We start from the raw sequence: 16,792 nt of genomic DNA, 5'->3' as shown, positions 1-16,792 counted from the left end.
CCCGGGGGCAGAAATGAAGGGCTAATGATAGAGGCCTTTCCTGTGCCATGAGTGGGCTGACATCTTTTCATCTGTGGTAGCTGCCTAAGAAGCAATGCAATGTCTGTTCAGTACACATTGAGTCCCACTCATGCATCTTGTGCCTTTGTCTCTTTTCTCTGCCCCTGCTCTTTCTAACAGGCCCAGGTTCATCGACACCGAGCACGGCATCCCCTTCAACAAAATCAACAACCACTCCCACTACACCACCAGAGGAAAAATCCACCAGCACTGCCAGCACCACGATGCCCCCCAGCAGCACCACCACCAGCAGCACCCCAGGGACAACCACAACTGTTACTGGAACACCAACACTCACCCCAACTACTTCAAGCACATCCATGCCCACACCAACATACACCACCACCCTACCAACTCCAGGTACTTCTGCATTTTGTGCTCTCATATATTCCCTTGCTTTGGGGGGCAGTGGAGGTTCATGAGCACCTCCATTTCACAGAAGGATTCGAAAGAATATTCTGAGATGGAATGGCTCTTACAGGGTTCAAACCTACAACCTTGCTGTTATTTGCACCACACTCTAGGCAACTGAGCTAATCTCAGAGGCTATTCTTGCCTCTATAAGGGATCAGAGATATGTGTAACTACTGGCCATCCCCTGAAGTGACCTGTGCCCAAAGCTGGCCATTGGGCTGGTTATTTCAGAAGCAATAAGAATTTATGTGTTCTGGGCAGAAGGTCTTGACTTCCCTGACTCAACCGGGCTGCAGGGACAGATTTCATCCTGATATCCAGCTTAGACAGATGCTGAACTCATGGGAAACCTTGCTTTTGCTGCTGTAGGACCTTGTCCTTCAGCTGGCAAGAATGTAGTCAATGGACCTATAGCATACAGTTGGGGTGGGGGGGGTTGTTTTTTGGTACTGGTATTTTAGGCACTGTTTGCGCACAGCTGTGCTGACTTTCCTCCATTTCTCCTCCTCCTTTTCCCTATCAGTGCTAAGGGTTGGCAGTGGTTATAGAAGCAGGAAGGAAGGATTTCCCTAGCAGGCTTTTTGGAACAGTTTCAGTCTGCAGACTGCCACTTGATGTGAACTATGCACTTAGGCTGATGACATCCAGTAGTGCTGTGGGAAGCCCTTCATTGGGCTGACATTACATTGCAGGGAAATCCTATGATATATTCCTAGGCATAGTCCCTTCCCTGATAAACATGTTCCACACTCAGCTCTTACTCCATGAGTTAGTGAGATGTTTAGGTAATAAGGCAGAGATAGAATTCCCAAGGCTGCTTGAAATCATTACTTCTCCTCCTGGTAGGTCTTTCTGATTTTGTGAGGCAACTTCCGGCACCATCTGTAATCTCTTTGCTAGGAAAGCAGAGCCATGATTTGCAAGGAGTCTACTTTCTTGGGGCTAGTTATATAGGCCTTTCCTGTGCTAAGACTGTCCTGAGCGCTGTAGGTCTGTGGCAGCTGCCCAACATGCAATTTCCATTCAGAGCATATGGAGTCCCACTCATGCGTCTTGTGCCTTTGTCTCTTTTCTCTGCCCCTGCTCTTTCTAACAGGCCCAGGTTCATCGACACCGAGCACGCCACCCCCTTCAACAACATCAACAACCACTCCCACTACACCACCAGAGGAAAAATCCACCAGCACTGCCAGCACCCCGATGCCCCCCATCAGCACCACCAGCGGCAGCACCCCGGGGACAACCACAATTGGTACTCTTGGATCACCAACATCCACCTCCGCTCCTATAAATATTAACACCAGGACCCCTCAGGCTCCAACTACATTACCAATAAGTAATGTGGCTTTCTTTTCCTTTGTTGCTTTGAGAAATTTATATTTATTGGCAGCTTACCATGGGTCTTAGTTTTTATACTCTGCAGGAATGTGGGTCTTGTATATTTCCAAAAAAATCATACAAAGCTAACATTTTGACAGCAATGTCAATATCCTCTACCATCCCAGGTAATCTTCCTCTGTAAGAATACATGAAGTACATGAAGGGGTTTGCCTGTTCTTACCCTGATGCGAATTAATTTTTGTTGAAGGACTCTCTCTGTGGATTTCGTGGGCAGAAACAGTGTGTCTTACTTCCTCCAGCATTGTTACTGCACTGTTATTATGTACACAGTACTACTCTATCTGCCATGTGTCACATTATGCTATAAAAGCACAGATGGCTCTGAGGCTGGCCTCTGAGTTTCCTGAACACTTTTTAAAATGCTGATCAAAGACTATTTTAAATGAGTCTGCATTAGCTCCCATAATGAAAACTGGCCATGTGAAAATGAAAAACCAGAAAAGTGAATTTGGGGTTCCTGACATCCCAAAATATCTTATGGGTGAGTAGTCTTAAAGGTCTAGGAGTTAGATAGAGAACGCATACTGGTTCCAACAACTGCTCAGTTTCATTAGAATCAAATGACTGAGCATAATCAATGATGGTAATAATGTGCCACATGAAGTAGCACAGGGAACAATGGTCTATCCATAGAACATAGTAAGATACCAATACAGAATTAACCAAAGAGTTCACTGAGCACTGACCACTGAATGGATTCCCCTGGATTTAGGACTGCTGAACTCTTCTCTGCATTATAAAGTTTTAACATTACAGAAGCTCTTCCACCTGACACTGATCAATTGTTTATATCAATGTCTCCTATGGAAGATATAGGAGATTTTATTAATAATCCCTCTGTGATGCAAAAACCATTAATAAAACTGTGTCTGTTTTATTCTTATCTAAAGACCCTGTGCTTATATTTGTTGAATTACATTTGCATATTAGAAAATGAGATGAAGTTGTGAAGAAAATGCAATTTCCGTACTTAAAATACTGTGTTTTCTCCCTGTCATAAAGAGGGTACAACACCTGAATTAGAGATATCGACAAAGACTCCAGTTACTCCTTCAGCTACTCCACTGCCAACAACTAGAACAACAGAAACAGGAAGCACCATGTTTACCAGAAGCACCACTATTGAACAATCAACATCCTCCGTGTCAACAAGCCCAGAGACAGTCACCACCTCTGAAGTCACTCCAACAGAATCGACCCCCAAAACTACCACTTCAGGCCCCACACCTTCAAGATCCACCAGCACCACACCAGTAACAGAAACACCTATCCATGAGACCACTACCACTGGGACCACAAGCCCTCCAACAGGATCACATACCCCCCCTGTCCGCACCACAACTTCAGGACCATCCTCCCTGGGGTCTACTCTTAGCAGTACTGTATCTCTGCCATCAGCATCAACCAGCCCTATTCCAGTCACCACCTCTGGTACTACTCCAACAAAAACCTTTACCACCACTTCAGGAACCACCTCTAGCAGTTTTACCATAAGCACTGCAACCACCACATCCACTACCTTCAAAACTCTTCCCCCTGGCTCTACTACTACATCTGGACCAAATGCAACATCAACTGCAGTCACCACCACAGGAAGTTCTACAGTTACTCCAGCTACTGGCTCAAGTTCTACTACAAGTCTAACACCAACTACTCCTAAAAAAATATGTTCTATTTTACCTAATGAATCTTATGAGGTGAGTAGATTTCATAGGTTTTTTCCTAATTCTGATTTGGATGGAGACTAGATACATAACTTCAATGTTACTAACATACGGGGTAGGCATTAAACTGGATAGAAAATGAAAATTCAGTCTGTTCTATTTGTTTCAGTTTTCTTGGGTATCTGCGAGACCTCTAATGATATTCAGATTGATATATGCTGCTATTAGTTCTTCAAGGATAGTTTTTAAAAAGCTCTCTTCAAGGAGCTAGATCCCCTTTCAGTGTTTCTCTTTACTGCAGGATAGCCCTGGTGAAGAGGTAACCAAGAGCTAAGGGGTGCTAAACTATCTTTTCTGTTTCTGCTTTTGACTGGGTCCAGAGTGGGTAAAAGTTGTGTGTTTACAGTGCAGCTCAACAAGAAACCAGAGGGTTGAATTTATCTGAGTTTTGAAAGAGTCATACTTGCTCATATTCTGGTTTCAGGAGACAACTGTGAAACAGATCACCAGATTCAAATGCTCGTCAAATTTGACTCAGAGTTCTGATTTTTTTTGAACCCTCCACCTCTAACTCAGACAAATTAATGTCTTATATAATTCTAAAGCCTCCTCACAGATTAGATGCCTGTCAACTTGCTCAGTAGATCTGCAGGAATGAAAATTATACATGGTTGAAAAAACAGTGGAAGATAGAAAAATGCATACAATCACAGTGTGTGCACATAATCACCTTGGACATTTCTCCCTGAAGAGCTGGTATTCACTGTAGCTTTAGCTGTTAATCTGTTCTAAACATTCATGGAGGGGAATTGATCATATATTGAACATATATATTGATCAGTGTCTTTCACTGTTGCTTAGAAAAGCTGTCTAGGTGATGAGATTAGATCTGACATCTAACTTTTAGATAGCTGAGACTAGAAAAGGTGGTTCCCATTTTAGTTTAGCGCCTTGACTTTTTTAAGTAATGCTTTCCACTTAGCAGCTTTTCAGATTTCTGGTGGGGAAAAAAATGTTGTTAAACATATGGTGTTTTAAAAACCTGCAAAAGATAATCAGACTCACTGTTTCATAAGGTTTCTCTCTGTTTTCCCCCTTCCCCTCTCTTTTCAAACACAGCAAGGTGACTCATGGTGGCTCTGTAACTGCACTAAGGCAATCTGTATAGAAGACAATATCGTCCAGGTGATTCCCATAATCTGTAATCCACCTCCTAAACCTACCTGTGCCAATAACCTTTCTCCTGTGCCAGTCATTGACGAGGATGGATGCTGCTGGCACTGGGAATGTGATTGTAAGTATATATTTTGCTGAGTATTTCATCTCCTGAGGGAACAATACTACTGTCACGAATCCTCCCAAAGCAGGATTTAAGTGTTCAGATAGAGACTATAGGGTAGAAGCCTATATATTACTTGATCAGACTATTGATAAAGATATATCTATGGTACAGTTAATCCTATTCTCAGTTGTCTGTCAGTAACATCAGATGAACTGTGCCTTGAAAGAGCCTGGTTTTTTATTGGTGACTCCTACATAATGAGCTCACTCATTGACAAACACACTTAAAAAACTTAAATGCCTAAAGTTCGATGATTCCCACATCTACGGATTTTGTTTGTAGTCTGATCTGATTCTGTATGTTGCCATAAGAGTCTAACTTTGCTGTACATTCTTTTAGGCTACTGCACTGGCTGGGGAGACCCACATTACATGACTTTTGATGGACTGTACTACAGCTACCAAGGGAATTGTACATATGTCCTTGTGGAAGAGATTAATAAGAAAGTTGACAACTTTGGTGTCTACATTGATAACTACCACTGCGACACACGGGATGTGGTCTCCTGTCCTCGAACGCTCATTGTGCGACATGAAACCCAGGAAGTGAGGATGACAACAGCGAAACCAAATACTCTACAAGTAACGGTATGAGAGAATGTTACCGTTGATTTTTTGATTCAAATAGTAATATCACATCAAAATGCTAAGTATATTCTGTGTTTTAGATTCAATAACAGTGTAGATTATAAAATAGGACTGATTTGAAGGACTGCTTTTTTGACTCTGAACTTGGGAGAAAAAATTCTGCAACTTCTTGTCTTTTTAATCTTAAATATTTTCAGTGCCCTGTCTCTCCTAAATACTTAAGTGTAGACAAATTACTAAGAGTTAAGGATATAACATAAGTCGATTTAGGATTAACGTTAATGTAACAAAGGAAACAACAAATGTAAAACAGACATAACAATAAAGTACTGGCCTTAAGCCTTTTTTAGAAGTACCATTACTAGCTTTGATTTGTGTCATCTTTTTAATTTTTTGGAATAGGGGCACTTACATGTTTATTTCATTGATAAACATGATGTCCCAGCTTTGGGACTTCAAAATTGGATGAGAAGTGTTTGGGTTTTTTTTGAAGCTTTATGCTGTTTATTTTTGTACATTACTGTGTGAGAATATTAAAGTTAGATTGCAGCATATTGTTGAAAATTCACAACATTTAGACTTCCTTTTTTTTCTCCAAAGCAAAGAAATCGGCCATTGCTGAGTAAAAGTAGTAGTGTTAGTTCACAGAATCACAGAATCATATCCTGGCTACTGTATTTAAATAGATAATACAGATTTAGTCCTATTTCTTTCATTCCATTTTCCTACAAGCATATCTCCTTTATTCCAAGAAAATTAAAACTTTATACAGTATGAATTTAGGAGAATTTTATATTCTGTATTCGTGAGGTGTCCTCAATGCCAGAGTCACTCTAATGAGTCTGTTAAGTGTTTAGGATTTAGCTAGCTTAAACCCTGAATTTTATCTTAATTTACCAGAGGTTGATGGGCTTTTTTTGGCTCAGAGAAGTTTGGCTTTCCAGTAACATAAAAGGAAACACAGGGATATTTGATACCAATGAAAAGGTTACTATTTACCTTTACATTCTCTCTGCAATGCAAATGAACAGTCAACTGTTTTCTAAAGTCAAACTAAATATATGCCTGTTCTCTGTTTTCCCTTGTTTATTAGGTGACAGTAAACAACCAGATAGTGGCTTTACCTTATAAAAAGTTTGGTGTGAGCATCTATGAGTCAGGCATAAATCGTGTTGTGGAAATTCCTGAGCTAAAAATGAATGTGACCTACAATGGCTTGTCCTTTTCTATCAGAATGCCCTACAGCCTGTTTGGCAACAACACTCAGGGACAGTGCGGTAAGGCTTGTTCTTATAATATTTGTACTCTCAGAAAAACATAATGGCAGCCCTGCTACAAAGATGAATGGAATTTGATTACAAATTTTTGAGTGAATTCTTTCTCCGCTTACCAATCTTAGGTACCTGCAATAACAACACGGCGGATGACTGCATGTTGCCGAACGGAAACATTGCAGAAAACTGTGAAACCATGGCAGATCACTGGCAGGTTGTTGATCCCTCCAAACCACAGTGCTCTCCAGGCCTAAGTCCTACAAGTTCACCTAGCACAACCCCAACACAGCCTTGCAAAGAATCTTCCATCTGTGAGATTCTTTTGGGAAGGTACACATTCCTCTTGGTTTTACAAGCCTTTGATCTTCAACTGAATTGGCAATTTTAGGATTAATTTTTCAATGACAAGTCTTTCTACCTTTTATTTCTTGTAGCTTTATGGGTTGCTTCCACTCCTTTTTCTAGTTGTTATTCTTTGCCAACAGTTTCTTTCAACCCTCTGACTGCTGTGTTAACCTTCATTGATGTTCTCATGTTCTTCTACAGTCTCTGCCCTCCTCTGTCCTAGGCCTTTTCCCACATTCACTTAGCAGAAAACAGAGTCCAACTGAAAACAAAGATCTTAAATTTTAGAACTTCATGTCAGAAAAAAAAAACAAACAAACCAAAACCAAACAAAATGTCTTTAAAGAGGGAGCACGTGGTTGTAGTCAATAATATTCAGGTAGCTCCTGGACTGAAAATACTTGTGTCTGAGTGTTTTTTGTAGGTGAGTGGAGAATACTTAAAGATACGTTGAAAAGTTACAATATGGATAAGTGCTCTCAGTAAAAATCTCTTATCCATAGTCCATGTCCACATCTCCTGCTGCCATGTCATACCAGGTTAAGCACACTGAAAAATTTATGGATCATTCAGTAACTAATAATGATAAATATTTCTGTTTCTAGTGTGTTCAAGCCATGCCATGAGTTTGTGCAGCCTGAAAAGTACTACGCAGCCTGTGTTTTTGATAGTTGCGTACTTCCCAACCTGGACTTGGAATGCTCAAGTTTGCAGATCTATGCTGCCACCTGTGCTGATCAAGGTGTATGCATCGACTGGAGAAGTCACACCAATGGTGTATGCTGTAAGTATTTGGCCATTTATCTTGAATTATTAGAGAAGCTTGTATGGAAATATTTCGACAGTAATGTCATACTGCTTTCCGAGCAGTGAAGACACCAATAACTCACACCAGCCGCTTTCCTTAAGTAATTTTGCAGCTAACATTTTTAATAATGGAAATATAAATGAACCTGCAAAAACAAACATCTGTTGACTGTGCCAGAAACATCTGTACGACTATGTACCTTTTCTGTACACAGACAGTTTTGTGTTTTGCAGCATCAGCAGATCACTATTTAGTGATATATGCATTATTTTTCAGCTGTAGTAAAAAGAGGACAAAGAGTAGGAATATACTCCCTTTTGAGAACTTGTCCAAAAGGCACTGAAATTATGAAAAAGAGTTGTAATCAAGATGTAGACTCTTGGCTTTATCACCTTAATGTAAAGATGGTGCCCTACTATGGCTAAATTGCAAAAGATAATTTCATTCAAAGACATGAGTCTGATATCTCAGATTTTTTCTCCTTTCTTCTCAAGGTTGTCTAGATACATAGGAAAATGAGTTAACACTGTTGAAGTTCTTGGCATAAAATCTTGGGGCTTTTATATGACAGTTACTGAGCTCTTCCTCCTTTTTGTTCTTCCATTCCAGCTTACGAATGCCCCTCAGGAAAAGAGTACAGAGCATGTGGTCCTATGAAAGAGCCAACCTGCAAATCAAGGTAAATATTTAGTTAGTTAGGTAAATAATTAGTTAGTTATACCTTCTACAACTGGTCACTCATATCTAATGCACAGGTGAATGAGGAAAATCAACCTCCTTTCATGTTTTAAACTGTCAAATTTATTACAACTATTCTGTTGATCCTAAGTCTGAGTGCCTGTATTGTTCATGTTGTTCAGCTAGACCAAACACAGACAATCCCTAATCACAAATCTGCAGATCATTTGCCTCTCTATCTTCAGTGAAAGGTTATTTGGCATAATCCTCCTCTATGTGCCTATGACAGTAATGGTGTTCCTCTGAACATTTTGCCTCATAGTCACCAAAATGAAACTTCAACTAAACAAGTGGAAGGCTGCTTCTGTCCTAATGGAACAATGCTGTATGACTCTGGCGTGGATGTCTGCGTGAAAACCTGTGGTGAGTTTTATCACTTCAGCTGGATGCACGTTTGCTTCCTCTTTGTTGTTTCCTTCTTACGTGTGCAACACAGATCTGACTGTATGCAGTCAACATATAGTAGAGATGCCTACTGGTATGTTACTGGTAATGGAGATTTATTTTGCTATTTTCACAGGCTGTGTTGGAGTGGATATGATCCCAAGAGAGGTACAATGCCATATGCTTTTGGATTTAAAGTAGAAGTTGGGGGTTGGGAGAAGAGAGCGGTCTCCACTGGTGCAGGCTTGTTTTATGGTTTCCCAACTTTTTATTCCTGATTTTACTTCTGTTCTTTTCAATTGGTAACTGTGCAATCGCTAATTTTATTTTCTTCAATGACAGTTTGGGGAAGAGTTTACAGTAGACTGTCAGGATTGTATTTGCCTGGAAGGGGAACATGGCATCATATGCCAGCCTCATGAATGTCCTGAACAACATAAGGTCAGTTGTGATGGAGAAGGCTTCTATGAGGTCACCGAAGTCAATCCTGAAGACTCCTGCTGCCCTCTTGTCACCTGCAGTGAGTTTAAACTATGTTTCTAGTTTTTCTATATGACTTAGAAAGAGACTGAACTACTTTAGCACCAGAGAGCTACAGCAGTTAGTCTCAAAATAGTATTTTTCCTCATACCTTTTAAAATCAGCTCGCCCAGCGTTAGGGACAATGCATTTTAATATTGAAATGATTCAGGATAACTGAATCTACAGTTATGGGACTCAGTGCAACTCAATTTCTAGTTCTTGAGTTAAGGACCACATTTTATTCAAGAAAAAATTCTCTGTGGATTTTCATTTTGCAGCAGTTGCCTATGACACAGGAGAGAGCAACAGCTGTTCATTACCTCTCTGCATAGAATTGGAATACTTTATTAACACAGGATAATTACGTAGTAGAAAAAGTTTCATAAACTAATGCGGTACCCCCAAACCAGTGCCCAGATTTATTAGGAAAAATGCATTTCTGCAATTTGCTTATTTGAAGAGAATCTGGACTGTTTTCTAGCAATGGAAAGTTCATCCTAAATGCTTTGGTAGATGTTTATTTCTAATAGCTGTGATTTAGTGTACTTTTTGGCTTATTCTTTTTTTTTTTTCCCCTCAGAATGCAATACAAGCTTCTGCACAGCTAAAGTCCCCAAGTGCTCACTGGGTTTTGAAGTTCATTCTCATATTCCCAGTGGTCAGTGCTGTCCTGTGTACCAATGTGGTAAGTTCCTTGGAAATATATTACAATGACTAGCATTATATATTACAGAATTTAGCATTACACTTCATGAGACTGTATGCAATAGCCTATTGAAGAAGATATTAAACACAGTCAGATTCTAGAAATTAATTACTATTTAACATTGGTTACTACTGCTATAGTTATGACAACTAGGAAATCAGATACACCTCAAGTGACTCAAGTTCAATTCTCCTGATTATAAATATATGTAAGAATTAACTGTGACTGTGGGCTCAGCTTAACCTAGCAAAAAGTCCCTATAAGACTACTTTTTTCTTGGTAATTGAAACAAAGAAGTACTTGGAACCTATTAACTGGACATTCTTGGCTCTGAACTGGACTGCATATATTGGGGCTAATCTTCCCTTTTTGCACATGCAGCATTGGTTCTTATACTTTATACATGTCATGTCTGCTACCAGAATGGAGGGCTAACCAATGGATTTGAATTCATTGTGGAAGAAATGAGTTTGACTAGAGTGATGTGAAGATATTTTTTTTTTTTTTTTTTATTCTTTATTCCTATGTTAACATCTAACTTCTTGCTTATTAACAGTTCCCAAGGGGGTCTGTGTTCACCAGAGTGCTGAGTTCTTGGTAAGTTCTAAAAATGCTTTAAAGACCAGTGAGTATACTTGATCACAAATGCTATGAAGAGGTTTATCCAGTACAATCAATACTTTAGAAATTTTCAAGTTTCTGTCGGGAGGCCATCAATTTCACCAAGCCTAAATCTCACCTCAAAAGGTTGCTGTGTATGAGGGACATTGAAAAGCTGCTTCTATGTCAGTATCAGGAGAGAGATTTGGGTTAAATGTGCTTGCATTTTAAAAAGTCAGTTCCCATTTACTGTCAGTACATTGTTGCAGTTTTAAAACTCTACTTTCAAAAATTAAAAGACGTGAATAAGTATTATTCTAAACAAACCTAGATTTGGAATAAATTCTCTTGGGTCTAGTAATTGTACCTATCCTTTTAATATCAGAGTTTATCATTGCTATATGGGACTTCAATGAAGACACACATTAAATTATATTCAGTGTTTAAAATGTCTTTATAAATGGCTAGCCATATAGCTATCCAATTTTCTTTATGATTTTTTTCCTTTTCCACTGCTTGATTTACAGATTTTTTGAAATTAATAAATGTCTGTCAAACGTTATATACCATTAATATATGCTTTTTATTTTCTTAAAATTTTAGCCTAACTCCTCAGTCTTCGTTGATAAGTGTCAGAATTGTTTATGCACAAATGAAGTTAACATCAGCACTCAACTGAATATCATCTCATGTGAACCTGTTCCATGCAATACATACTGTGCACCGGTAAGTGGCAAACTTAAACAAAAAAACCCCAAATACCCATGTATGTGAAAATCACTTTGATCAGGGAGTGGTATTAAGCAAAGGACAGGTAACTGAAATTCAGAGACAATTCAGTTCACATTGGCCAGATTAGTTGGGAAATTTCTGTACAGCACTTAATGGAGGGATATTTAATTATTAGACATATTTATTGCAGTACTTTAATTTATTCCATCTATAATCTGCTTTTATTACTTGTCTTCTGTTGGGTCGGAACACAGAAAGTCACAAATCTAGAGTGCACTTCAAAGCATAATCAATTAATGGATTAATATGCTTTCATTTATTTCTCAAAAATTCATCTATTATAGTGCTATTGTTTTTCATTACTTTTAATATCTAGGGATATGAAATAAAACCAGTGAAAGGCGAATGTTGTGGAAGATGTGTGCAGACCAAGTGTATTATACATGCAGCAAACAATGCTGAACTCATCTTGAGTGTAAGTATACTCTACATTCTGTGTCTCTACCGAATTTGTAAAGTTCCCTGTTTCAGAAGGGGAACATCTCCTTGCCAGAGACAAGGCTTAGTGTAAGTTTGCACCTGAAAGATCAAAGACTCATCTGAAGTAAAACCTATCTACAATTTTTGACCTGAAGGTAGGTCTCATGAAATTAAGTTTTCTGGAAGGCTCTTCTTGGTATGACAAATCCAATACCATGGGAAGAGATTTTCTTTCAACATCTGCAAGCTTGGGCTTGTCTTTGTTATTCGATTTCTGTATAAACACTAGTAAAGCCTGCACATGGAACAGTTGTATTGCCCCTGTAGGGTGGGAGTTTAAGGTTGTTCTTAATTAGCATATAACAGTCTAGCTGTGTGTGGATGATTTTGTCAAGGTACTCTACATACTTAGAGACATTTTTCTTTCTCAAGGAAAATCCCATGTAAAACTGAAGATTCTCTCCGTGTATGGCATATTGCAATACATGTAACGATCTATCTGAAATAGCTGTTAAAAATAATTTATTGGGAAACAAGAGCAAAGTCATTGTCAGAGGACAAGAAAATTTCTGTCTAAGCTCCTTTCAGCTTTTCTTATTACATTTTGCATTTTGCTTGCAGCCTGGAGAGTTTAAAAATGATCCTACCAACAACTGCACCATTTATAGCTGCGTAGAGGTCCGCGACCAGCTCATCGCTTCCACATCTGAGATTACCTGTCCAGCATTTAATGAGGAGAGCTGCAAACCTGTAAGTAAAAATGGAAAATTTATCCTCTACTCCATATATAGATTACTTCAGTTTAGTTCAGGCCATCTAACTAAGAACAAAAGTAAAATTAAGCTCTGATGACCCTTCACCATAATTTCTCAGTCCCAAGGGCAAAAGTTTCTAATGCATCCACGCACAGCCCTATCCAGTGTATAAAACATCTGGGTGAGAATTTGAGGCTTACAACTGGTAACTGTCTCTTAGTAGCCAAAATATTGGTCAGCACTGAGATACTAAGTCTTTGCTGAATGCTTTGTTTGGGGTCCTGTCTCAATAGGAACCATGTTTTCTTGAATGTTCAGAAACACAAGTTGTTCAGTCAATAGGCTGCCAATAACTATTGTCAGAATAGTTTATGAGGAAAAATTACTTGATGTTAACTGTAGACTTCCTTCAAAGAGTTATTTTTATTTTCACAATCCTTTGTAAATTGATAGATTTCAAGTTTGGAAGAGACATTATCTGTGCTTATTCAGACCAATGCCACAGTGTTCGCTGGTTATTTCCAGCCGTTGGTGAATTGCTCTCTTTAGTTATTGGCCTAAAAGCCTCTTTAAATACTGGGAAATAAAACAATATAATTTTTTTCTGTTTCTTTTTTCTTTTAGGGAACTATTTCATTCTTACCTAATGGTTGCTGCAAAACCTGTAAGTATCCCAGTCTATCTGAATCAACAATACAGAGAATGAATTGTCTTCTTTAACCAAGCCATTTTCCAGCAATAGATGCTGATATATTTCTATTTAAATGGATACTTTTACATTCATGTTTGTTATTCCAAGCATTCACTGTCCAATCTCTCTGGAAAAGTTTAAGCTGAGGCAGCAAAATCACTTAAGACACTTCTTTGAGCGCACTAGCGAAGCTGAGGGAATGCTGAACTGCAAGGAACTTCTGGAGCTATTCCACTGCAAGTATTTTCTGCTCTTCCCCTGTAGGTGCACCTGTGGATAGCAGTACACCGTGCTCTGTCCGTCACAGAGAAGACTTCATTGTCTATAATGGCTGCCGTTCCGTGGACAGAGTTGTCATGACTGAGTGCGAAGGAACATGCGGAACCTTCTCGCTGTAAGTAAACTTATCGGACAATGAGATTTAAATTCTGCTGGCACTGAGCTTGCTTATATAAAAGGAACAATAAACAGACAGACTGCAGAATGGTAGAAGACTTGGGACTATCTGCTCCCCAAATCATAGACACAAAATCATGAAATCTGTGACTGAACAGCTGATTTGTCGTAATACAAAGCAGAAAAGTGTATTAAATTTCCTTGGGATTCAGACAGATATGATAAGGTCTATTTATCCAGTAAGAGCTTCCTTGTCTGTCATTTGTGTTCACACCACCTTTGCTAGAAATCATCACAAAAGAACATGGATTATTTCCTGTAATGGGACTGAGCCCAGAAAGTAGCCAAACTTGATACTCATAAGCTCAAAAGTTGCTTCTCAATAGTTAACATCTACAATGAAATACATATACATCTTTTAAAGGAAGATTCAAACCTACAATTTTTATACAGTAAATAAATTAGAAAACTAATGCTTTAGGGGTGGTGTTAGTAGAGTATTTTGACTGTACATTTTTCTCTGAAATGAGGGAATATACAACAAAGTGGCTATAAGGGAGTGGATAGAAGGACATCTGGTAGTGAGCACTGGAAAAACACAATTTTAACTCCCCAAAGAAACTGTCACTTGCTGCCTATCACTGAGTATGCCACCAGTCACCTTACATGGAAGCAAACTGATCTTTAGTATCACACAAAACTTTGATTGGCCATGGAGTTTATTAGTATTTTGAAATACCTTATCATCTGAGGGTCTTTCTGTGGTTGCTCCTGCACACAAATACAAAGAAAAGGTGGATCTTGACACAGTTCATAGCCTGATATAGACATATTCTGCAGGTTAGGAACGGTGCTTGGGAAGCTGATGAACATAAGACTGCAAAAAATACTTTTAAGAAGAGAACAAAAAGAGCTGCTGTTTCCCTTTCCTGTTAACACTGCCCTGACTGGGATATGCATTTTATTCCCATGATCCAATTGTAGCTTTTGTAGCCCAGTAATTGATGTGGTGCTATTCTATATGACATTGTAGCCCTTTGTCTATGCAGTTCTCATATTCAGGTCAGGGCTTTGTCTCCCCTTAACTGTTACTCTGGTGTATTTAAAATCCATCAGTGCTAGGATTATGAGAAGGAGCTAAAGAAGCTGATGATTTTCTAATCACTGGGGGTTTTTTATAGGACTTTGATACCAATGGTTTTACAAAAAAAAAAAAAATCTCAGCAAGTGCAATGAACTTTAAAAGCATATTATTATAATCATAATTATAATATAAATATTATAATTATAAATTCTGTCAGGTGAGCTTAGAGGTTCCGTTAGACACAACTGCAGCTTCTCACAGGAGTTCTGTACGTGATTTCACCCTTTCCTTCTGTATGTTGGCTTCTGCCATAGAGTAACATTGCCATTTTTTATTTTAATAGATACTCTGTTGAGGCCAATTCTATGGATCACAGCTGTTCCTGCTGCAGAGAAACAAAGACTACTGAGAAGCACGTGGTACTGAAGTGTCCTGGTGGGCACTCAATGCCACATAAGTACGTGTATGTGGAAAGCTGCAGCTGTCAAGACACTGAATGCAAGAACCCACAGTCCAGTGAGTTGCAGAACGGAGAAGAAAATGGCAAGGCTGCTCTGAACCGTACCAAGAGGGCTGTTGGCTTGCCATCAAAATGAAGACATTAAAAAACTAGCAGCATTTAACTGAAAGGACTGTGCACCATTCTTAACTTGCTTGACTACTTCTGAACATTGGTTTTCCCAGTAAATGTATCCTGTTTGTTCTCTGATTAATTTAAACAGTGCTCTATTTATTTGTGACAAAATAAGAACACAAATTTGTATTCTTCCAAGTGCACAGCCTTTTGGGTCCTTTTACAATCTGTTTATTTTCTCTAAATGATTAAAAGCACATTTCAAAAAGCATGGCTTTTGTAGTTATTTATGCACTTCCTTGATTAGCCTGAGTTTGAAAAGAGAAGAAAAATTCTTTTTCAAGTTAATGGAGGTGGAGTGATATACATCCTAAATTTTTGGGGAGTCTATTTCTGGCTCCCTAAAAACTGAAATATCAGTGTTTAAGGTGGGAGAGAAGTTGACTCTGTCTGCCATAGCAAAGCCAAAGATGAATAATTGCCATGAAGTGATTCAGATTACTTGGAGAAACTTCTAGTTTAGCACCAGATCTTAATTTAGCAGGGCTGTGTACGTTAGAACTGTCTCAGGTCATCACAATTATGTATTTTCACAGAAAAAGTCGTTTAGCTCTGTCATGTTCACATATGTTCATTCACAGTGCTTTCAGGATGTACAGTTAGTACTATAGTAACAGCTCTCCAAATTCCAACCTTTGCAAAACAGATGCCCATCTCTAAGCTTGTAATCCCAGGCTTCCTCTACAGCAAATGGAGAGTAATAGCCATTTTTGACATTCATTTGTTTTACAACAAAGAACACATCGAAACATTGCATTCAAAAGTGCCTGTTTATCTGATTTTACTGTAAGGGGAGCTGAAGCAGATTAGCAGTACAATGAGGGTAAACAACCCCTGTTGTATACGAAAGAAAGGCTTTTGGTTTTCTTTTGTATCTGTTAATGAACACATAATTGTGTTTTACCCTTCTGAGAGTTTGAGCAACGGCCAACCTCAACAGTAGCACCTTGAAAGGGTCAATGGCACTATTTTGTGCTACTACTAGCTTATCAAATGTGCTGCATTTAGGATGCAGACACTGGTAGGAATGCGCAGAAAATGAAACTCCAGATATTTTTCCGCTTTCCAACACTATGATTGGAGAGCTAATTTATGTGGAGTTGGAGAGGTAGCTGATCTGAGGAAGTTTCGTCAGTTTACAAAGCAACTAATGAAGCCTGGTTTCTGCTTCACTA

General features: G+C 38.9%; 1 protein-coding gene across 1 annotated transcript; it reads left to right on the top strand.

The window, feature by feature from the left end:
• The first annotated feature begins 131 nt into the window (after positions 1-131).
• On the top strand, positions 132-15,814 carry LOC114070208 (intestinal mucin-like protein). Its single transcript, XM_027907455.1, has 20 exons — positions 132-420; positions 1,571-1,810; positions 2,878-3,572; positions 4,659-4,833; positions 5,221-5,468; positions 6,562-6,745; positions 6,868-7,072; positions 7,693-7,871; positions 8,505-8,574; positions 8,896-8,996; positions 9,154-9,185; positions 9,360-9,537; positions 10,120-10,224; positions 10,802-10,842; positions 11,449-11,571; positions 11,954-12,052; positions 12,679-12,807; positions 13,437-13,476; positions 13,768-13,897; positions 15,327-15,814. The coding sequence occupies exons 1-20, from the start codon at positions 285-287 to the stop codon at positions 15,577-15,579; spliced, it is 3,363 nt and encodes a 1,120-aa protein (XP_027763256.1). The 5' UTR covers positions 132-284; the 3' UTR covers positions 15,580-15,814.
• The last annotated feature ends 978 nt before the right edge of the window (positions 15,815-16,792 follow it).

Source organism: Empidonax traillii, unplaced genomic scaffold (assembly GCF_003031625.1).
Source record: "Empidonax traillii isolate 1590-97213 ecotype Southwest subspecies unplaced genomic scaffold, ASM303162v1 scaffold1471:size203803, whole genome shotgun sequence".
Taxonomy (NCBI): domain Eukaryota; kingdom Metazoa; phylum Chordata; class Aves; order Passeriformes; family Tyrannidae; genus Empidonax; species Empidonax traillii.
Note: the sequence above shows the minus strand (reverse complement) of the source record. Positions and strands in the feature narration are given on the sequence as shown.

Coding starts and splice junctions, on each gene's coding strand:
- LOC114070208 (XM_027907455.1), top strand. CDS start 285: ATGCCCCCCAGCAGCACCACCACCAGCAGCACCCCAGGGACAACCACA. Junction 9,538..10,119: donor CTGCCCTCTTGTCACCTGCA/GTGAGTTTAAAC, acceptor TTTTCCCCTCAG/AATGCAATACAAGCTTCTGC. Junction 12,053..12,678: donor ATGCTGAACTCATCTTGAGT/GTAAGTATACTC, acceptor TTTTGCTTGCAG/CCTGGAGAGTTTAAAAATGA.